The sequence below is a fragment of the Schistosoma mansoni genome, chromosome W (assembly GCF_000237925.1).
Source record: "Schistosoma mansoni strain Puerto Rico chromosome W, complete genome".
In the NCBI taxonomy this organism is placed as follows: domain Eukaryota; kingdom Metazoa; phylum Platyhelminthes; class Trematoda; order Strigeidida; family Schistosomatidae; genus Schistosoma; species Schistosoma mansoni.
The window spans coordinates 587474-611797 of NC_031502.1; the positions used below are offsets into that span (position 1 = coordinate 587474).

General features: G+C 36.9%; 2 protein-coding genes across 2 annotated transcripts in view; one reads left to right on the plus strand and one right to left on the minus strand.

Annotated features, from left to right (window-relative positions):
* Positions 1 to 1148: 1148 nt before the first annotated feature.
* Positions 1149 to 11619, plus strand: Smp_021590 (putative rac gtpase activating protein). The gene is made up of 9 exons (XM_018799863.1): positions 1149 to 1283; positions 1319 to 1471; positions 1504 to 1769; positions 3790 to 3955; positions 4894 to 5058; positions 6355 to 6688; positions 8934 to 9199; positions 9916 to 10050; positions 11200 to 11619. Exons 1-9 carry the CDS (start codon positions 1197 to 1199, stop codon positions 11458 to 11460), a joined length of 1833 nt encoding a protein of 610 aa, XP_018653734.1. The 5' UTR covers positions 1149 to 1196; the 3' UTR covers positions 11461 to 11619.
* Positions 11620 to 18194: 6575 nt separating this feature from the next.
* The window catches only part of Smp_133860 (hypothetical protein), a gene marked incomplete at its 3' end in the record, with an annotated part of 10170 nt that continues 4040 nt past the window's right edge, over positions 18195 to 24324 (minus strand). The window contains exons 3-4 of the mRNA XM_018799865.1: positions 20523 to 20735; positions 18195 to 18374 (exon numbers count right to left, since the gene is read on the minus strand). Coding sequence (XP_018653735.1) covers positions 18195 to 18374; positions 20523 to 20735 — 393 coding nt within the window. The remainder of the gene's footprint in view (positions 18375 to 20522; positions 20736 to 24324) is intronic.

A 24324-nucleotide genomic window follows, 5' to 3' on the forward strand; every position in this document is an offset into this window, starting at 1 on the left:
AATGAGTAATTCGTCCAGGTCTCAGTTATCGGTACAGATTTAGTTTATTTATTTAAACACAAACATCGGTACGAAGAGGCACCGAAATATGTGCCGTACACAAAGTAGTCAGTCAGTTTGTGTTTGGGCTGAGACGCTGTCCGAATGCCTAAGACAAAACAGGTGGTTTCCTTAGAGGGCCACAGCTCGAACCTTCGGCACAGGTCTTATCCACAAGGCAGTGGTGCAACGTTAGGAGATGCAGTCCCATGGTAGCTTATACGCCATTTGTTCCCTTGGAATTCTGGAGTCCGTGTGTTCCGTTGGTTCAAAAATCAAGGTTTTCCAACTTCCCTAGGTGAATCCTGTTTACGCGCCGGATATTCAATTTTCCTCTATTTCTTAGACAACAACCTCTCTGCGAAAAGGCAGTAAATAGGGTTTCCCGAAAGTGGTTATATACGCGTAGCCATATGAAAGCATTTCGTGAGGGTGTGTGGGCTCTTTCCACCGTCTGGCGTACCAGGAGATTCGGGGGCATATCGGTATAAATACACTGATATAATATTGGAGTTTGCACCAAATAGAGAGAGCATCTAGAGTAGATTGTTGGTTTTATTTATGAAGACGGTTGGCGTAATTTGAACGTATTCAAGACCACCAAGATCTCTTCACCGTCTTCTAGAGTTCAGGTCACTGGTTTTTGTCTAGACATACCGTCTTGATATTACTGTAGTGTGAAGTTTCAAAGCAGATTTCGTCTACCTTGGGGATTTGTCACTCAATAGAAAGTTACCATACTCACCTTCGATATGGTTAATCACATGAGATAGTTTAGTCAATTCTATTAATCTAGTTTTTTGTGGCAAGTATTTCAAACTTAGTTCAACCCAGTTACCAGGTATAAACAATCGTCCGCTCTGATGTTATTTACCCCTAAGTACTTCATGGGAATCTTAAAATGACCAGGTATAGGCTTATTTAGTCAATCTTGAGCCATGTTTCTTGTTAATACTAGCTGCCCAAATCTAAGTACGTAGAATAAAGATCGGACCCACTCTGAGTGAAAGTCAAGGGGTTCAAACACTAACCTGTCCATGATTTGTTATGCTCCTTAGCTTTAGTTTTTAGATTTCCATTCACCTACTACTGGTTAGTCTTATTTATTGGTATTTTTCAGGTGCCTGGATTTATTTCCACAGATCTGACAATAACTGATGGCAGCCGGAAGGCTTATAAAACGAAAAAACAAATCAACGAGTTTCCAAACGCTATTTGATCAAATACTGTGCCGATCAGAAAAGGTAACCTAATTGGTACTGTGTATAAATAAATTTAGTTATATAAAGGATCTGTTAAGTCAGACGAAAATATACTACAACTGTTAGATGTTTTGGACAATTGTCGTAATAAGTGGAAAAGTACTTTCATAAAACTATATTCCGTTCTGCGCGTCCAAAAGTCAGAAGTTAAGCGACTGACAAATTTACAGGTAAGTTTATTGTTACTTCTTGTACTGTCCAGGCCCACACCCAGGCTATGTTCGAAGCTGAAGTTCAGAAACGGCGTCGTATAGAACGATCAAGGAAATCTCTTGAACGCAAGATTAATATGATAAGACAAGTGCTGCTCGTTAATGATGTTGATAGCGCCAGACGTCATCTTGATGCAATTGACCTTTCGACGGATGAAATCAACCAGTCTTGTAATGAATGGTCAGTAGGTTCTCCGGTTGAACACGCCAATACACCTATCCATTCGGAGTGTGCTGTCAAAAAAGGCCGTAATAGGTAGGGTTATTCTATATCCACTCATTTTCCCCCCTAGATATAACCTATTCTCAATATAGTATCAATTTTTATGTCTAGATTTAATGTTAAGCTTGACGTGAATGACGACTTTTTTCTTAGCTGTGTTGTGAGAATGCATCATGAACTGATTATTTAAGTTCTGTTTTAAGAAGATTATTTTCTGAAGCTTACCCTCATCCTTAGGAAAGCGGTTTAACCACCAGCAGTGATAACTGTAGTCTCTAATGTCCATAGAACGGAACCGTTCTGGAAGGTGCATTGGGACTTGATTTCAGCAAAATGCTCCCTTCAGATATCTAGTATTTTCAACCTAGTTTTCTTACGATTCGTCTAGGCCAGCAGCTAAGTTATCATTAAAATCCAAATGTGAACATATTAATCCCTTCATTTCCCCTAAGCAAATCTTACCAGGATGATATTCAACAGTATTTTTCGTCTATTCGGAAAGCACGATTGATTTGAATTTGTAGCTTAGTTGCCTGCCAATTAAATTTCACAACCTGTGATAACTACAGGTATTTAGACTACATATTGAGTTCTAAGTAACGTGATTGTAGACCTTGAATAGCATGACTTAGAATCAGTTCAATTGGTGTAGATTCACTCATTACATCATCCAAATTTTCACTATACTTTGTACTTACATTTTTTGAATTAAAATAGGCTCTAATTTATTTAACATATTTTCTGTTGAATGTGATCAGTCTATTTCTGTACCAGGTTTTACATACTACCCATTTGTCTCTGTTCATCATGTTGCTAGAGGCAATAGTAAACAGTAATTCAAATGAATTACTTTGTTATTTTCTTTTAAATACTAGATATAATTAAATTTCACTTTTTACCCTCGACCCATATCCTTGTTTGCTTTCATGGTTGTTTTTTTCTGGTGTAGTACAAATATGTATGCTTACACTAATTCTTATGTGTACGTAGTTCTGTGGTACTGAATCCGTCTATATACCCAGTTTAACGTCATTCAGTATCAGCTAAATTTATTAGCTCTTGATTGAGATCTGACCAAACCACACTAAACGGAGTAAATAAATATTTCCGAAGAAATGTGATTTCACTACGATATGGCAACTGTCAGTGGTTTATATCAATGTCACCACTGGGCAGTTAAGTTAAATATATAGTTCTTATATATAAAATATATGGCCTCTGATAGGGAAGTCCTACTCACTGCCTACCTCCTCGTGACGTTACTGTTGTTTACGAAATTCAGAGGACGAAAAACGAATGTCTGGCACTTTAACCGGGTTGGTGGACACGGAGGGACCACCTAGGGGAGTTGGAAAACCCTGATTCCAGACCAATGGTGCACATGGGCTCCAGTATCCTGAGGGAACAAATGGCGTATGAATCAGTCATTGGTGACTGGCTACCATGTGACTGCATCTCCTCACGACGCTCCACTGCCTTGTGGATCAGATCTTTAGGTCGAAGGCTCCGAGTGTGGCCCCCTAAGAAAACCACCTGTTTCGGTTTAGGCACCCGGGCGGTATCACAGTCCTCACACAAATCAAATGAGATTTGTGTGGCACATATATATCTGGTGCCTCTTTGTACCAATATTTGTGTTTAAATAAATATATATAAAATATTCACCGATCCATTTTTAAATATTTCCAAAAGAAGTATATTTATTGTGGCAAATCCAAATCTTAGTTGTTAACCTTTGTCTAGACAACCAAGTTATATTGCTTATTGTTGCATTTTATCTAACAGTCAGCTTGTTATGAAAAATTTTGTTAACTGTTTTCCCGCCTAGATGCTGTTCTAAAACGATAGTTAGTATCATAGAATTTCTTATTATTACAGTGAAAGTTGGTATTTTTATTTAATCTGCTTTACGAGCTTATCACTGTAGTAAATTCATTTTCTGAGTATCAGATTTCAATATTAATTCTATTTAACTTTATATATCTTGATGTATTAATGTTTAATACTTAACTTTCTATTGCCTGTAACTTTTGGGTTTAATTTAATTCCATAGCGGTCGCATATCGAAAAAATTGGGTAGAGCTAGTTCAGTCAGTCATACTGGTGCTGTCAGACGTTCTGCTACAAAACAAGAATTACGATGTGCTTCTGTGCAAAAGTTTATTGTACGTCGTTCAAGAGAAAATTTATCCTCAAAATCTCCACAAAATAGTGCACAGGTAAGAAAAGTATAGATGATTATTTTACTAGTGTTAAGTTGCATATTTTACAAGAAGCTTATTTGTATATAAATCTGATCATGCGAGGAATCAGTCACCATGTGTATACACATAAAAATCTGGCTCACATTGTAAGTAACTAATACCCAGCCGCGTTACTTAAATTTTATGTCAGCATTTTAAGCAAGATTCTCAAATGCAACACGAAGAACACCAACCCAATCACACTTGATGGCGAAACCCTGGAAGAGGTGGAAACATTCACGTACTTGGGAAGCATCGTTGATAAACAAGGAGGATCGAATGCAGATATAAAGGTGAGGATTGGCAAAGCAAGGGCAGCATTTCTACAATTGAAGAACATATGGAACTCAAAACAACTGTCAACTAACTTCAAAGTGAGAATCTTTAATACGAATGTCAAGACAGTCCTGTACGGAGCTAAAACGTGGAAAACTACTACATCCATCGTCAAGAAGGTACAAGTATTTATAAACAGTTGTTTACGCAAAATACTCAACATTCACTGGCCAGGTACTATCAGCAACAGCGTTTTATGGGAGAGGACAAACCAGCTTCCAGCTGAAGAGGAAATTAGGAAAAGACGTTGGAAGTGGATAGGACACACATTAAGGAAATCATCAATGTGCATTACAAGGCAATCCCTAACTTGGAATCCGGAAGGGAAGAGGAAAAGAGGAAGGTCAAAGAACACATTACGCCGTGAAATAGAAGCAGATATGAAAAGGATGAATAACAACTGGAACGAACTGGAAAGGATTGCCCAGGACATGGTTGGATGGAGAATGCTGGTGAGCGGCCTATGCTCCTCGACGAGGGGTAACAGGCGTAAGTAAGTAATTTTAAGTGTAACTGTTATTTACAATTTAAAATGGTGAATTGCTAATACCGTTTTTTTCATTTTTTTTAAAATTTAGAGACTAGGAACCATAAATCGTTTAAATCGTCCTCACAATTTTGTTTCACGAACTGTATTACGAATGGAATTGTGTAGTGCATGTGGTCGGCGCATTACTTTTGGTAAAGCTTCTTACAAATGCTTAGTTTGTCGTCTTGTAGTACATCCAGCGTGTCGACAACTGGTAATAGCCTAATTTTTCATATTTCTTCTGGTAACAAATTCGTATAACTTGACTCGTCTGTATAATTTAACGCTCCCTCTGCATAAAACAGTGTTTCTGTAAAGAAAATAAACTAAGTTCCTTACTTGAAAACTATTGGTAGAGCCGTAGCCAATGTCAAACTGGCATCAGAATTGACAACAATTTGTGTTTTTCAGGACTTTCCCATTCTCTCCACTTTTATTTGACTTCGCCATAGGCATTCTGTTAAAGATAACGTCGTTCTATTGTCTATTATTTACCAGGAGACTTACTTATCAAATTAAAATATGAAAATAACGTGGTTTTGTTTGATAAGGGCACGAAATGTTGAGTCTTTTGAGGATCTTGAATACTGCGGGAGTATCTTTGGACTGCATTTCTTCTTGTTTAAACTCAAAACATCGCTGTAGGGACTGTTTTATGCCAATGATGAAACTGGTGATAAATTGTGTTATGCTTTCTCTTATTACAACCGAGCTACTGTTATTGCTTGGTATTCTGGGACTTTGTTTCACTCGACAGGTCCTCAAGTCAAAACACGATTGAACAAGAACGTAATTTTATCCCAAATAATAAGGTTAGATGAAAGTAAGAATCTCAATAAGAAAAACGTTAGTATATTTATAATTTTCACATAAGATCCTAGAACTCCTCCAAGTATTCACTAGCGCTGGTTGGCTAAGAAATAACCAGTCAGAGTACCTCAACACAACCCCGCACCGAACATGTTTTATTCCAGTCTATACCCTGCTAACAAGAAGTAAGATAGTCAAGTTCGTGTATGTTGGAATTATTGAGTGAACATTGTCGAGGTTATGCGTAGGATACTGAGCAGAAATGACAGATCAGACAGATATAATCAAAATAGAGCTTGAGATTTTCGTTGTTCCAAGTTGCCATACCATCTTAGCATAATCAGATGAAAATAACAGGAAAAACTAATTTTTGCTTCGCTTCTCTGTAGGCTAGTTTTTCTAATTATGTTGGTTTAATAGGCTATATATATATACGACTGTATTGCTCTGAATCTGTTGTCTACTTATGAGGTCATTGGAAACTGGAACTAACATTCAATTAACTACTGAATATTAAATGTATGATAATGTTTTGATATCAACGTGCTATTTATTCTAAGCCTATTATGTTGCAACTTGGAAATTTATCAGTAGATACGAAATCAGAAATTCGACTTTAAATGTTTACTGTACATATTATCAGTTCTCTTTAGAATATGAATTTATCTTTTTCCAACTATTTTCTGAAAATTTCCTATAGCTTATTCAAACTTGTGTACCACCAAGTGTACCACGCGCAAATTTCACTCCTCAAACAAGTCGCAATCTACCAACACCCCATCACGTTTCTGCGTACATTCCTATTTCACCACTAACACAACCTCAAACTCATGGTTATGGGGATCCATTACTTCCTAGTCCGACATTTGCAAATCGAATGAGATCGCGTAATTTAAGCTTGTCTTTATTATGTCCATCTGATCAGTTCCCACGAGTACCTGCACTGGTAATACATTGTGTGAATGAAGTTATGGCTCGTGGTATGAAAACTGTTGGACTCTATCGAGTCTCTGGTTCTGAAAAGCAAGTTCGAGGTATGTTTGGCTGAAGAATAGCTTAAAACATAATTTATTGTAACATTCTTGCTGACAGGATGGTTATATTAATTATCATTAGTGTATTGCGAAATTATGGGTATCTATTTGGTTGATTTGTTGTCTCTCGATTCAGCCAAGTGCATAACTCAAAGCTTATAAAAAACGTTTCATTTGTTGGGGTACAATTTGTCTGAATCTATTGTATTCGTCACGATTGTTGTTAATAAAATACCAACAACTGTTACGTTGTGCTGTCATCCGATTCTAATACTGATATAGAAGCTTCCTATACTAAAGCCTAAACAGCTACTTGAGTGATAAGACCACGAGGGAAAAGTAAACAAACACTGAAATGCAGAAATATGTGTAAACACATCCATCTTCGTCTTTTAGAAAAGAAAGTCAGATCTTGACCAATAGCATGCTCTCATCGTTTGATCCGTATGATTAGTCGAGCGTATCAAGTAGAATGTCGTATATTGTTGTTAGCTAATCGACATAAATGAAGTGAAGAATTTCGTTGCAAATTCTGTTCATTTTAACAACAAATGATTAGCATTATGCAATTTATTCAATTATCACAACTTTCATAGCTATGTTCTCAATCAGAAATAATATTTTTCTTTAGTAAGAGACGAGAATGATGTCATTTTAATAAGTACTTTCTAGATATTTCTTATGTAGTAAAGTTCTCTTACAGTAGCTAGAGACGTTATCAGATATGGCTCAGAATAGAAGCCAGTGGCGATCCTGCTGTAACCTTCTTTTACTTTCTTCATGAAGAGTGGTTATAACTTTCTTAACTGAAATAGTCTTATGGTTGTACATTTCAGTTCCCCCCATCATTACTCTTCTTTTTTTCATCCTTTTTTTTCTTTTATATATACGCATCTTCTCCCTTTCTCTTCCCATTCTCATTGTTTTGTGTGGCTCATATGTATCTGGTGCTCCTTTGTACCAATATGTATGTTTAAATAAATAAATAAATAGTGTTAGAAAACTTTTGTAGCCAAATATTTAACCCAATATTCATGTGAATAAGTAATATTCATTTATTGTTCGGATAACATCGACCTATTTCAACAGTCTTTATGTACAATATTATCTAGAATTAAGAAGAAAGGATGATTACAGGCTGGTCTCTTAGTCTGTTATGCAAACGTGTACATGAATGGTTGATAGCTTATGCTAATCTAAACTTGGCGGCCTTCTTAAACATCTGGACTACCTGTTGCTGCCATCTAGACATTTCAGCAACTTATCTAATTTTGTTTGTTTTAATACATCATTATGGCTATTAATCACACAACCTATTCAGATGCGTTTCTGAAAAGTGTACAACCTTCGTTGTAAAAGTTACAAAACGCCTAATCAGATGTATTGTGGTTGCTGGCAATATGCAGCGGAAAGAATGTACATTATTCATATGTCAATTGACTGGACTGCTAACTTCTAACTGGCGATCAGTTAATATTTGTCGTCAGGATCGATGAAGAAGTAAGAAACGGAAACTTGTTGAAATACTTTGTTCTGAGAATTCTATATTGTACTAAAAATATAATATTGAATAAAGCTAATAATAATAATAAAAATGTTTGTGTTTCTTGTAACATATGAAGTTAATTAATTTCAGTCATAGTTATATATGTATACAGTTTAGTTAACATTTCACGCGTATATAGCCTCTACCAGGGAAGTCCTACTCACTGCATTCTCGTGGCTGGGGTGTTGTTTACGAAAGTGAGAGGACGAAAAGCGAATGTCCGGCGCTTTAACCGGGTTGATGGACACGGCGCGTCCACCTAGGGGAGTTGGAAAACCCTGATTCCAAACCAATGGTGCACATGGGCTCCAGCATCCTGAAGGAACAAATGGCGTATGAACCAATTGTTGGTGACCGGCTACCATGGGATTGCATCTCCTCACGATGTTCCACTGCCTTGTGAGTTAGACCTTTAGGTCAAAGACTCCGGGTGTGGTCTCCTAAGAAAACCACCTGCTTCAGTTTGGGCACCTGGGCAGTATTACAGCCTTCACACAAATCTCATTTGATTTGTGAGGCGCATATGTATGTTGTGCTTCCTTGAACCAATATTGATGTGTTCAAATAAATAATAAATAAAACATTTCACACATGGTTTACAAACTAATGAACTTGTTACCATTGTCTTAACTAAACTATTACATTTCTATTTACTACTGAAATGTTTCATATATTCCTTTCTGTTTTACTGTATATTAGATTTATATGAAAAATTCCTACGCAGTCGAAGTACACCAAGTTTGGCATTAATTGAAGATATTCATGTAGTCTGTGGATGTTTAAAATTATTTTTAAGAAGTTTAGAAGAACCTTTGGTAACTTACCTTCAAAGACCAAATTTTGTTGGAGCTAGTGAACAGTATTCAACTAATCCAACAAAAGCATATGATTGTGTTTTGAATGTTTTAAAAAATTTACCAACACCTAATCGACATACTTTGTCATTCATTATGCTTCACTTAAAGGTAAAAATTTATTATTCATCATGGATTGATTATTTAAGTTCTGTTTTAAGAAGATTGTTTTCTGAAGCTTACCCTCATCCTTAGGAAAGCGGTTTAACCACCAGCAGTGATAACTGTAGTCTCTAATGTCCATAGAACGGAACCGTTCTGGAAGGTGCATTGGGACTTGATTTCAGCAAAATGCTCCCTTCAGATATCTAGTATTTTCAACCTAGTTTTCTTACGATTCGTCTAGGCCAGCAGCTAAGTTATCATTAAAATCCAAATGTGAACATATTAATCCCTTCATTTCCCCTAAGCAAATCTTACCAGGATGATATTCAACAGTATTTTTCGTCTATTCGGAAAGCACGATTGATTTGAATTTGTAGCTTAGTTGCCTGCCAATTAAATTTCACAACCTGTGATAACTACAGGTATTTAGACTACATATTGAGTTCTAAGTAACGTGATTGTAGACCTTGAATAGCATGACTTAGAATCAGTTCAATTGGTGTAGATTCACTCATTACATCATCCAAATTTTCACCATACTTTGTACTTACATTTTTTGAATTAAAATAGGCTCTAATTTATTTAACATATTTTCTGTTGAATGTGATCAGTCTATTTCTGTACCAGGTTTTACATACTACCCATTTGTCTCTGTTCATCATGTTACTAGAGGCAAAAAAGTTTCTTATCATTTCTTCGCTACGTTTTTTTCTTCTTCATAGGCTGTGTCTAAAACACCACTATGTCAAATGGGTGAAGAGAATTTGGCAAAAGTTTTTGGTCCAACATTAGTTGGTTATTCTTGTCCAGAGCCTCAAGTTATGCAAGCTATCTCAGAAACAAAACCACAACAAGATGTAGGTTTATTCAACAATAGGACATTTTTGTTTTTCTAACATTAGTCCATCTGTATTAATAATGATCATTACTTCAGGGTTTTGTAGTGTTATATTTCTACACAAGATATTCAATTGAATTGATGATTAAACTTTTGAGTTTAACTAATCCTTATTACAGGATAAAGTTAACCAATGAAAGATTTCTTATCAGTGTAAACCAATCATCATTTCTATAATCTCGTTGTTTATTTATTTATTTATTTGAACACATAAACATTGGTGCAAGGAGGCACCAGATATATATGCGCCACACTTGGTCATTCGATTTGTGTGAGGGCTAGGATGCTGCCCGGGAGCCCAAACCAAAGCAGGTGGTTTTCTTAGGGGGCCATTCCCTGAGCCTTTAACTTAGAAGTCTTATCTACAAGACAGTAGTCCAACGTTAGGAGATGCAGTCCCATGATAGCCGGTGACCAACAATAGGCTCATACGCCATTTGTCCCCTCAGGATTCTGAAGCATTTGTGCACCATTGGTTTGGAATCAGGGTTTCCTAACTCCTCTAAGTGGACCCTCCGTGTCTACCAACCTGGTTAAAGCGCCAGACATCCGCTTTTCGTCCTCTCAACTTCGTAAACGACACTCCCGCCGCGAGAACTAATTTAATCATCTGTAAGATTTGATTAAATATCTCACTTTGTGTGTTATTAAAACCATACATGGTGTTACATTGTTCAAATGAGTAATAATATTTTATTATTAATCTACTCGTATAGACTAGAACAAGTTTAATTGAATAGTGTTTTGCTTCTTTAAAAAGTACAATGAAATATGACATGTTGGTATATGCTACTTATGCTGACAGATAGATGTAGTATGTAGCCGCAATCGGAAGTGAAAGCTTGAATCGAAGAAGAACATAAAGGAATATGGGAAGCAATAAAAATAACAACAGACTTAAAGGAATAATAGAGCAGATCAACGACAACTGATAAATGTGCAAATGATTTATTTAATGTATGACTTTCATCTTTTACCAAGCCGCCGTGTAATTTTGCATTAAACAATAAATTGGCTGTCCCCACCGAGTTTTCGTTCACTATAACATTACCGTATATTGTGATTTATATATTTTTTTCATCTTTCCAAAACTTCACTTTTTGTTTAGGTTCTACGATTACTTTTCAATATTTCTGACGATGTCTATTCATCATTCTTATCGGATTGGGATAATACTTCTGAAGAGAATAATGAACCACGTACAACTTACTTTACATCTTTAACTACAGATATGAATTCATCGGAATTAACACCTAATTCATACAATAATAATAACAATAATAGTAATCGACTTTGTGACATTGGAGGATCTACTCGAAAAGGATTTTTACCCAACTTATTATCATCATTTCGAGATATGTCTAGTTAAAGTATAATTAGTAATAATACACACCTTTGTAGATTTATTTACTACCGTACTTTTTTGGTTACTTCTACTACAAAAGAAAAACATACATTATTAATTTCTAAACATTATTACATGTAGTTTCCTTCATTTTAATTATTATATTACAATTGTAACTGACCATTAGTTCATTGTTTCACTTGATATGTCTTCTTCAGTATACTCAACGTGTCAACTGTTAGTGGTATTTTGAATATTAATAATCATTGACTACATTTTGTAGGTTCAATTGAATATTTTATCCAGTATTTTCACAGTTTTTTAAGTCATTGAAGTAAAAAGTTGGCAAAGAAAAGACAAAGGAGATAGTGCACAGAGTTCTAGATTCATCTTGTTACGTCCATGATCTGTCTACCCACTTTTGTGCCGAGGATAATTTGTCTAATGTAGATTAAGACCTTGACGCGATAGGCTGGCTGGCTTAACCTTGAAGGCTAGTATGCGTTAGTTCGAAGTGGAGGTAGAGAGACCAAAACTATTCTATCCCTGATTGACTGACAAGCACGCGCGGGAGAGGGAAGACAAGATAAATGGAACACTACTCGCTTTATTCCAAAATCCGATCTGGTACCCGAATTCAGACAAGTGTAAAAAGATAGATGAATAAATAGATGACTAACCCAACCACAACGTACAATAATTAGGAAAATACAATGATGTCCAAAACTGTGGGATTAGAGTAGAAATTAGAGTACAAAAGGTTACGTTTAAATTACAATAGCTTTGGAACAGAAAATGCTATGGCAGTGAATCAAACGAAAGCTTATGATCTGTAGAATAGACTAGGGGCAAAAGTAAATGTTACAGTTTTACAAGCTTTGAATTAAATGAAATAACGTCCCCAAAAGTAACTTCCGTAGTTTGTTAAGGCTTCTTGTTTCGCTGTTCACATCACATCTGCACAACTGTAATCATTCTAAGACATGTTGCGTTAACTCTCAAACTACAAATCCCCATAATATATACAATTCTAAGCATGAAAGTTTATGTAGGTGCAGTTACGATTTTTTTTGAAATCCAATAATGAAAGAATCATGTAATTTGTGTGGATGTTCAGTTTCCTTTTGCATCTGAGTTCCAAATTAGTTTTATATTTAGAGGCATTGATTGTTGGAAAATCCAACGAGACATCATTCTCTACAAAGGGACGGGATATTTTACTATAAATACAGTATACTATTCTGCATCAAACTAAGAACCCAGTTATGTATGACACCGAATTAACATTGACAGTCCCCATTTTTGTATTTCACTAAAGGCCTGTTTTGTGATGTGCCGCAATATAAACCCTGTGTTAAGCCCTATATCTTAACCTTACAGCCAGTCATATATACATACACTTCATGTCTTTCATATATGTCAAGCACCACAATCTAACCAATAACACTAATGGTACAATTGTTGTCAAAGGCGAGTATGATCCAACCAACTGGAGCCTACTATGTTTCACAAAATGAACAGTCTTGCTGAAATTTAGAAATAGACCTACAATCCCCTAAATTTAATCAGGAGTGATATTTTTCATTATACTTGATCATATTAAGTTACGAAGTATGAGTTGGATAAGCATGGGTGTAATTCTATCTTACGCAATCTTAATATGACTAAATATTAGATGTGGAAAGTCATTGAAATCCATCGTGGAGCAATTACACCACCTTTTTATGATCATAGAACTGATTATTACAGTGTTCCAAGGCCTTTCACCGTGCGTTACCATTGGTCTTTTTCTGCATTATTCATTACTGTTGGACCAAATTTCTATTCCCTGTTGATTTCTCATGTCGCAACAAATTCAAACAATATACAATTGAAGCGAATGAGAACTCAGGTGGGAAAAATCAATTCACTGTTTAATGCAAAATTACATAGTGGCATAGTAAAATATGGAAATTACACATTAAATGCTTCATTTGCACATCTTTCATCAGTTATTATTTATATACTCCACTATCCCTCTAATTCTGTTGTTACTTCGACGCACGCAGAGTACCTTCCATCTCTCTCCATTGCAGTCTTCTGCTGACAGGTATTCCACTTCCGATAGCGACTGCTTACTATTTACATCTGTCAGTATAAGTAGCGTACAACACAATCCTTACAAGTTGACTATTCAAAATACCGCCATATCTCTTCAAGTTTGGCTAAATAAAAACTAATGCTTATCCCGCAACCACTTTTTCTCCTTCATTTCTATAAATGGCTCAGTTGTCATCATTGATAATTAGTAATGGCCAGTAGCAGGATACAGAACGAGCACTTTGACCAAATGTACTATCATCCTTGCATAGAACAGCGACCTCCCACAAACTAATGTACTTAAATATACAATCGTTCACGTTATTAACGCATGGAATGGCTTAAAATGAGTTAGTAAGCTATTAAAAGGTTTTTTGGTATCTAGTGATAGATCACAAAAACCAACTAACAGTAACGCATAATAATAGTGTGGTGTGGGCTACTTATATCGACATAAGTAGTATATATCGTGAATGAGGAATAGAATATGTGGCAGCAGAAGATCGACAAGAGAAGAACAGAAATATAAAGAAATTGGTGTGGAAATCAAGGAACAATGAAGCCTGAGACAATTAATGAACATTTTGCAAATACAGTATCAGAGTATAGTTTTTGTCTTTTATCAAGGAATCTTGTAATTTGTACTGAATACATAATCGGTTGTCCTCACCTGTGTTCTCATTCACTACAATAGTAGAAACTTGTATCAAGTAGTCAGACTGACAAACAGCTATAGTACTATAAAATCAAGTATATATATCCTTAAGACTATCAGGGCCCCCAAATGCCCTGGTACGGTCGAGAGTCCACTCTCCCTCTCCAAATGCTCTCATATGGCCACGCGTAGATAGCCTCTACCAGGGAAGTCCTACTCACTGCCTTCTCACACCACGGGTGTTGTTTACAAAATTGAAAGGACGAAAAGCGAATGTCCGGCGCTCTAACTGGGTTGGTGGACACGGCGCATCCACCTAGGGGAGTTGGAAAACCCTGATTCCAAACCAATGGTGTACATGGGCTCCAGTATCATAAGGGAACAAATGGTGTATGTATCAATCGTTGGTCGCCGGCTACCATGTGACTGCATCTCCTCACGATGCTCCACTGCGATTGGTATTGAAATGAAGGAACAGTGAATTGTGAGACGATTGATTGACATTCGCAAAGGAACAGTCAAGGTTCATTGATATTTTGTAAATAAAGTATTTACTGTTTTCCTCTCACGTTTTACTAAGACATTCTGCAATTTTCACTTCAAATACATTGAATTGTCCCCACTCGTGTTCTTGTTGTTGTTCACCACACTACGACTATTACAATTACAACTACAAATACAACGAATTTAACAAAAACAGTACTACAATCACAAACAAAACCACAATCACCACGTCACACTCTCCACATTCTCACTCTGTCCCCTGTTACTTCCACACTTCATTTAATTCATTCACAACACCGCACAGTCACTTGCCTAGTCCCACTCACACATAACATCGTCTCCTCGCTGTATCCAACTACCTTTAGTTCGAAGGCTCCGGGTGTGGTCCCCTAAGAAAACTACCTGTTTCGGTGTGGGCATCTGGGCAGTATCACAGCCCTCACACAAATCAAATGATATTTGTGCGGCGCATATGTATTCGGTACCTGTTAGGATATTCACAAGAATATCCCAAAAATTATCTCGAATGTAAAATGGTATGTTTTCAGACTCTTCACATAATTCGCATGTTATTTCCTATTGGCCATTATTTACAGTGTCCTAACTATGACTTTCATGTGTCGTTTCCCTATTGGTCAATTTTGAGTCGTCCTAATTATAACCTTCACGTGTCCTTCCTTTCCATTGGTTACTGTTAATAGTCATCGTAACTGTATAAATATGCCTTGTCTGTAAACCATTTTTGTTCTGCTGCTGACCCCATAAACAATTCTCATTTAACGGCTGTGTTCTGATTTATTGGAGTTGGGGAACAGTATTGGGGTCGAACTAGGATATCTGAATTTGGTCAATCGGTAGAATTTCGCGTAGTCCTATCGCAATACCCACGCTATATTTCGCATTATAACAATTTGGCGACGGAGATTTTGTAAACAAGTTGCTGACTAGCTATGGATCCAGTTAAATTAGAAGAATTGTTCAAGCAACAGCTGAAGCTGATGGAGATGCTTACTCAGACGCAGATCTCTTCCCGAGTCTCATGTACACCAACAATCCCTCAATCAGTCGACGGTATTACCAGTAGTATTTCAGAGTTTCTTTATGATCCTGATGCCAATATTACATTTGATACCTGGTTCAGACGTTATGAAGATCTTTTTAAAGTCGACCTTGCTGACAGAGATGATTCGTGGAAGGTGCGTCTTCTCCTTCGAAAACTTGGTCCATCAGAGCTTGATAAGTATTGCAACTACATTCTACCGCAGAACCCACAAGACCGTTCCTTCGATGCCACTGTTCAAACTCTCAGTCAACTTTTTGGTGACCATCATTCACTTTTCAATACGCGTTATCGCTGTTTAAAACTGGTCATGAACGAGTCCGATGACTTCTTAACCCATGTTGGCATTGTCAACCGTGAGTGCGAACGGTTCAAGCTCAAATCCCTTACCGACGACCAATTCAAATCCCTCGTATTCATATGTAGTCTTCAATCACCCAAATTCTCCGACATCAGAACTCGATTGCTGAACCGCCTTGAACAAGATCCAACGCTGACACTTAATGCAATCACCGACGAGTATCAACGCATTGTCAACCTGCAGCGTGACACCACTTTGGTCCAATCTGGGGGCCAGGGTGGTTCCGAAGTTCACGCTGTTCAACGTCAGAACAAATCTCCGAGATCGAAGACCTGTGCTCCTACGGAAGCCAGTGCTCCTTCTTTCTCTAATCACTCCAGACCGGTTCACAAGAAGCCCCCCTCTCCATGTTGGCACTGTGGAGCCTGGCATTATGTGAAAGTTTGTCCATTCAAACAGCAGGTGTGCGATCGCTGTCATAAAGTTGGTCACAAAAGCGGTTTTTGTCAATCCCATCGACCCAATAGTCGTCGAAATGCACAGACGCAACGTCGTTATACTAAAAAGCAGCTTCCCTCATCAAGGAGTTTAGCAGCAGTCTTTCACACTCATGCCGCCACGCGACGCAAATTTCTAACCCTCTCAATCAATGGTCAGCCAGTTCGATTGCAGTTGGACACTGCATCAGATATCACTATTCTGTCAAAAGAAACTTGGCGAACCTTGGGTCAACCTCCCATCAAACCATCTTCGCAGACAGCCGTTAGTGCATGTGGTGGTCATCTCCGCCTTCATGGTGAACTTAATTGCTGTATTTCGTTCAGAGGTACAACCTTCAAGGGTACGTGCTACATCACCAAATCCCCTCTCAATCTTCTGGGTTTAGATTGGTTCGAAGAACTTGGTCTTGCCAATCTACCTATCAGCACTATCTGTAATCAAGTAAAAACTCCTGCTACTACACAACAGCATGCTACAGACCTCCAAAATCGATTCATCGAACTCCTCCAGCCTGGACGAAAGCTACGAACAATTCATAGTGCAATGACACCCAGGCGAGTAGCCCAGCAGAGTCCTCACATGAAGAATACCCGAATTCCTTACGAAGTTGGCGCAAAAGTGTATGTGCGGGACTATAGACATGGGTATGATAGATGGATAGAGGGTGAAGTCGCAAAGAGACAGGGGAAGGTCATGTATGAGGTCAGAGTAAACAAAGAAATCTGGACCAGGCACCATAATCAACTAAGGCCAAGAGAATCCAAGGAAAAAGTTGAAGTTACGAAACGCATCCCACTCGATTTATTACTGGATACTTTCCAACTTCCGCCAATACCTACAACGGAGGCAACTCAGTCATCTAATCAAGCAGAACATTCTTCAAGTTCTCGGTCGTTACCTCGAAGGAGGTCGGCACGCAAACGCAGAAAACCAAAGAACTTTCAGGTAAACCCACGATTGCGTCGCTATTAATTTTTTCCAAGGGGAGGTGTTAGGATATTCACAAGAATATCCCAAAAATTATCTCGAATGTAAAATGGTATGTTTTCAGACTCTTCACATAATTCGCATGTTATTTCCTATTGGCCATTATTTACAGTGTCCTAACTATGACTTTCATGTGTCGTTTCCCTATTGGTCAATTTTGAGTCGTCCTAATTATAACCTTCACGTGTCCTTCCTTTCCATTGGTTACTGTTAATAGTCATCGTAACTGTATAAATATGCCTTGTCTGTAAACCATTTTTGTTCTGCTGCTGACCCCATAAACAATTCTCATTTAACGGCTGTGTTCTGATTTATTGGAGTTGGGGAACAGTATTGGGGTCGAACTAGGATATCTGAATTTGGTCAATCGGTAGAATTTCGCGTAGTCCTATCGCAATACGCTATATTTCGCATTATAACAATTACCCCTTTGTACCAATACTTATGTGTTCAAATAAATAAATAAGACTATCAGGACAAATTATGAACTGTATAACTTCCTATAGTCTTTAGAACAATATGAACTGAGTTTTAAAAAAAAGAAAGATTTATTATTATCAGTCTTTTGACGTAATGCAACTTGTTAAGAAGTGCTTTTTTGTACAGAATATGAACAATGTATTCGAAATTTGATAAAAAGTATAGAAAAGAAAAGCAAACAAATAGAATTATTAACATTTACGAGTAAACAAATTAGTATCAAGTTTTGTTGGTACAATAATTGGATGAAGTAGTTCAACAAAATCTGTAATTTCCTCTTGTAAATGATCATCAGCAGGACTGCCAACTACACTGATCTCTACCATCCAACTGCGAGAACATAAACGTCGCCAATCTTTGGGTGCTAATCCCTAAAGTTAATTGACATATATATATGAAAATAATTATAATCATGTTTTCAATAAGAACTATTGGACAGATCATAAGTCCTAACAGTATGAAAGTATATTGAATAGTAATTGCTGGGGAGATCCAGAAAATTCCTAGAAAAAAAGCCCGAAAAGTGCCGGGAAACATTTTATTCAATCAGCATTGAATAGAGGTTTCTCAGAAACATCTAGAAAGTGAAAGGTCACATGTCACATATCTATCTTGCTACGATGTTTAGTAGGCTTCCAGAAACCCAAGGCTATCCGAACTGCTATAAATACCCTCAATTTTCTGTACATAAACTAACCTTGAAGTAGAGCGTTCTTCACAGATTTCGTACCTTTTCTCTCGTATTCAAATCGTCATGTAGATTTAGCCTGGGGTTACTAGAAGAGCCTATGAAACCGATTCAAGTGTTCAGTCAAAAAATTTATCAGTAATTCCTTCATTTTATAGAGTTGAGATTATGAGTCAATTGAAGCTAGACCACCATAGAAAACGTGGAAGCACTGGAAGGCCGTTTCGTTCTATTATGGGACTCCTCAGCAGTGCGCATCCACAATCCCGCACTCGAGAGATTCGAACCCAGGACCTACCAATCTCCTTTATTTATTTATTTATTTATTATATAAACATGTTTAGATTTAATACAATGAAATTGTTCATTCAAAGATGGCAAGCTTATCTGATTAACAGAGTAATTCTTATATACTTATCGATAAATATGAGAACGTTTTAATTGATACTCTGCTGAGTGCAATTTTAAAAGACTACAATAACAAACTCTGAGGTACAAGATAATTAAGTCTATTCTATCAGATTTTGAGTATTTTAGAATAAAACAAAGATAATAATTAAGCTTGGACCCATTTACTTTTAAGCATTAAGGTTACTTAAGTTAACGTGCTGAAATATTGCATGAAAATAATTAACAAAACCTTAATTGTATATCAGCTCAGTGGTCTACGTGTTGAGCGTTCGTGTGTGAGACCGAAGGTCCTGAGTTCGAGTCTCGCGTGCAGGATTATAGATACGCATTGTTGAGGAGTCCCATACTGGAAAAAAACGACTGTGCAGTGCTTCCTGGTTTTTAATGATAGTCTAGCTTAGATTGACTCATGAATTCAACTGTTAAAAATTATCATTCTTAATGAAACAGCATTTCCCCCAATCATGTGAGTGTTAGAACGCTACAACTTTGTAACAAAATTTACAGGTAAATATAATTTTTAAAAAAGTTAACAAGTAACACAGAAATACAGATCCTAATTAATATGTCTTTATTTCTTATCATAAGTCTCGTGTGTAGTTACAGGTATGAGGGTTAATATCACTTCCCGGCTGCCCACACCGTGAAAGGGTATTTCTTGAGGGACCTGAAGAGGAAGTTGGTCTTAACGACCTGAGAGCGTGACCGCAGTGCCCAAGGGACAACTGCTTGAGGTCGGTCACACACGACCTTTTTGTGGGTAGTTTTTGTGTTAGCTCCGTTCTTTAAAGGACCTTACCAACGGAGACGGATAACCGTAGGATAAGGCGAGGTGTGCATTTTTAGGGTCGACCTTTTCTAACCCCACCCCTCCTTGAGACAAAGCAACATCGCTATTATGCTGGTTGTCTGAAGGAAACACTTTATTGCCGTCACACCTCTGTACAGTCGGCAGTATGACTTCGCCTTCAGACCTTGGGATTGTTGCTTTTAGTCTTACCGCTCTTCAACCGACCTGTCTAGCATGGTAGGAGCTTGAGGAACGATTGTTCCAGCCAGTATAGCTCGATCGGTACATCACGATAGGCAAGCCCAACCACCACGTCAAGGTAACAGCAACTTCTACCACTATAGGATTTGAATCGACAACTGCATCTCTGTGCTAATGTGGTATGGCGACTCGAACTGATGTACACACGTACGAAGTTCTACGTTGTGACTGACTGACCTTATCATAAGTACACTGTCGTATAAAATCTCATTTAGCTTGGAAGTTAAAAGGCTATTAAGTTTACATTATACATATAACATTTTGATATGAAGAGAGTTAAGAGTTGATGGATAACTAAATAATAAGAAACACTTACTTTTATGAGAACATCAATCTTTGATTACATAATAATAATAAAAAACAACTAACCTGTCCATCGAAACCAAATCCCATAGCGTTTGAAGTTGCAATACTTTGAAAGCTGGTTATTTCATTAACTGTATAAACTAAAACTTTCACACGTCCACGAATAAATTCTTGACCTTCAGCAACAAATGTAGATTCATAGTCAAATCCTAAATCATATAGAAAACTGACGATTGGCCCAGTAACAGGCATTTCAAGACAACTACGTCGTAAAATCTGAAACCATAATTAAAAGCGGCGGAAAAGTGATACGAGAAAAAAATAATACAAAACCATGAAATTCCATTACAAAATGATAAAGTATAAAAGTACTTTTGATCAATAATAGACGATGTTGTCTGAGACGTCAGTAGAAAGTAAATGGTAGAAGCTAGTGAATCTCATAATGTTATATGCACTAATTAGTTGTCATAAGAGATTAATTTTTTTAGTCCATATATGTCTGTTGTTTGTATCTTCCCATTGATGCTTAGTACTGCAATTGACCAGTCTCTTCGGGTGAATAAGCATCCTGTGCGGAGTGCCTTGATATTACCATTAAGCTGAAAATAATTAAAGCAGAAATAGATAATGGTTAACAGTGAGATCGCATTGAATTTTGAAACGGACGGCACCGGGTTTGGGTCCCGGGGTAAACACCAACACTGGGATGCAGGTGAATCCGGCTGAAGCTCGCATGGGATGAAACACACGTCCTGAACTCCACTTCTATCCCCTCATGTTTACAAGTATACGTACTGGGATTAAGGTTAGTGTTGTGAATTAGGGTGATCACATCACAAATTTTTGTCTCCAACTGGCATCAGTTATAATGAATGAGAGATTAAAGTTAGGTATATTAAGAGTTAAACTGGGCTTTCGATTTAGGTTTACCAATTGGGATCAGCATGTATAACAAGAACAGACATCGGCTATAATACAATACCCTACAATCTTCCTGTGAACAAACCTGAGTAAAGATTTCAAGTGAAAGTAAGAAAGGGAGGACATTATCTAGCTTTACTAAACACTACATTACACCATGATGGACATAATGTAACTTGAGAGACAATCTACCTTTAGAGTAGGCATGCTATGCAATTTAGGTTAGGCACGACTCAAAATCCAATTTTCAATTGCATTGTAGATATTTTCCATGGTTTCAAACAGTTTACAAACCAAATACATCCAATTTTAAACAGTTAGGCCCTTTCATAAAATTCGATTAAATAATGGGAAGATGAAGTTTATCAGAATTATGTGATCTATTTGCGTAATACATTTCGAACAATCTGATCACATATATACTTGTTACGACACTTTTATATGAAAATTAAAAGGTCAACTAGACAGGTTAAAGGTAAGCCTTAACAAAGAAAGAAATTATATAAAGTACACAAACACAATGTGATGAACACTCTGGATAATAAATCAGCATTACCAGGGTAGGTTAAGGGTAAGAACAAATTGTTTTTGAACACATAAATGCGGTTTCAATTTCCATATAGCCAAGACTTCAATAAACCTTAGTATACGTCCTTGAAGGCTTTTGTACAACACTACTAATGCTGACTTGATATCAACCTTATGACCAGTTTCAACCGAATGTCGCGCAATGGAGGAGATATCTGTCTATCCTGTGATCGTATTTGACCATTGGAATTCATCTGCTTCTGCAGTCATTTAGGTATGTGTTCCGCCACCCTTAATTGCAGATCACGATTGCTCCTCCCTATGTACGTGTTACCACACATACATGTAAATTGATTGACACAATGGGATGTGACACAATCGCTTATGTGATGTTTGGGCTTTCGGTGAAACATAGACCTTGTCTTTGATGGAGTTTTGTTCTCTGAGCTGGATGGTTTGGTCGTGGAGCTTTCGTCGTCCTTCTGAACGACATCATCAGCACAAACTTCGGGTAGACCTTGTCTTTTCAATAATGACAAGTTGGGCTGCATAAAATGTCATTTTGATGGCTAATTTTAGTCTCTGTTTCAACATGAGACTATTTGAGTCGACTCTAAATGGTAACATAATATAAACTCGCTTTTTGGGTGCCAGAAGCGTCATAGGTCTAATCGTATTGCAACCCTTCCAGAGGTTTACGAACTTCAATGAATAACCATTATTCATTAACGTATCAGTTAAGAGCTCTGTCTCTACTTCAATAGTATCTCTAGTACAAATACGATCGATTCTATTGAATAAGCCCTTTATTAATCCACGTTTGTAATGAATTGGGCAGTGACTCTGGAAATTAAGATATTGCCCCGTCCATGTCGGCTTTCTATATACAGAACGTTGGATGGAACCATCATCTCTCCTACTGATCAGTATATCTAGAAAAGGAAGTTGGTTGTTCTTCTCTTCTTCACACGTAAGAGAAATATGCTTTTGACTTGTGTTGAGTTCTTTTAACAAGCGGTTCACATCTTCACATTTATCCCCTATAATTATGATGTCATCAACGTATCGTTTATACAAACATATCTTTTGAATTGAGTCTTCAGCTAGATTTTCAACATACCCCATAAACACATCATCCAGCAACGGTCCTAAAGGGCTACTCATAGCTACGCCATCGATTTGTCGAAAGTGCTCACCTTCAAAAGTGAATTTTACATAGTCAGCACACAATGATAATACGTCTTTGAGAGTTTCGACAAGAAATGGTAATGGAAGGTTATTGAATGAAATATAGTCACATAAAATATCAATAATTTTCCTAAGAGGTACATTTGTAAATAAAGTGTTCACATCAAAAGAGCACATTGTCTTTGTTTTTATATTCATGTCCTTTAAGTATTTAATTAATTCAAATGAGTCAATCAAGGAATACTTACAACATTGATTTCGGATAGGTTTCAATACTTTTGTAAGCCATTTTGCAAGTTTGTGTGTAGGTGACCGACACATTGACAGAATTGGACGTAAGGGGATATTAGGCTTATGAATTTTTGGCAATCCATATAAATGAGGATACATCGAACCCATAGGTTTTAATGAATTAAACTCATCCTTGTTAATAGCGTTCATGTTTAACAATTCCATTAGATTCGAGTTTACTTTCTTTTCTAATTTACGTAATCCATCGGAGTCAACATCAGCCATAAATTTGCTTTTATTACTGAGAATCGATTCCATTTTATTTTTGTAGTCGGACTTATTCATAATAACAACACCAGATCCTTTATCGGGTTTAAGTATAATAATATCAGCATTATTTCGCAATTCTTTTAATGATTTGAAGTGCTGAGAAGTTAGTATGCTTCTCTTCTTAGGTCCGAAAGAGTGAAACTGATGCGCTATATCCACTAATTTAGCTTTAAACCAAATTTGATTCTCTAAAGATGAAGGGGATACATTACTCAATTGATCATAGAGGTTTTCGAATTGGGAGTTGATTGTCAATTCAGAGATTTGTGTTATAGGGACAGAAAAATTGAAACTCAGAGAAAGTGCCTCCTTTTCATGAACGGACAATACAATGGATGATAAATTAGTGACATATTTATAAGGATTGATTGAGAAGCAAGTGAGATGATTATTATTATGACAGAAAGATTTTCCCAGCTTTTTTCGTGATCCCTTCTTTCCTTTTCAAAATGACAGTACTACAAAATTTGATGAATTTGATATATCAAACTATAGACATTTCTGCTAACACAGGTAATGCTAGAGCATGCAGTTCAATTAAATTCTCCATCTTATCATGGGACTTATTCTATTCATAATCTTATTCAGATGGCTCACTCGATTATAGAGTGCATCCACGGTACATACCTGACACATATGTATGATTCAGTCGGCATATATAAAA

Excerpts from the sequence above, each read along its gene's own strand:
- Smp_021590 (XM_018799863.1), top strand. The coding sequence starts at position 1,197 with ATGGCAGCCGGAAGGCTTATAAAACGAAAAAACAAATCAACGAGTTTC. Across the intron at positions 5,059-6,354 it reads ATCCAGCGTGTCGACAACTG|CTTATTCAAACTTGTGTACC; the intron begins GTAATAGCCTAA and ends AATTTCCTATAG. Across the intron at positions 9,200-9,915 it reads TCATTATGCTTCACTTAAAG|GCTGTGTCTAAAACACCACT; the intron begins GTAAAAATTTAT and ends TCTTCTTCATAG.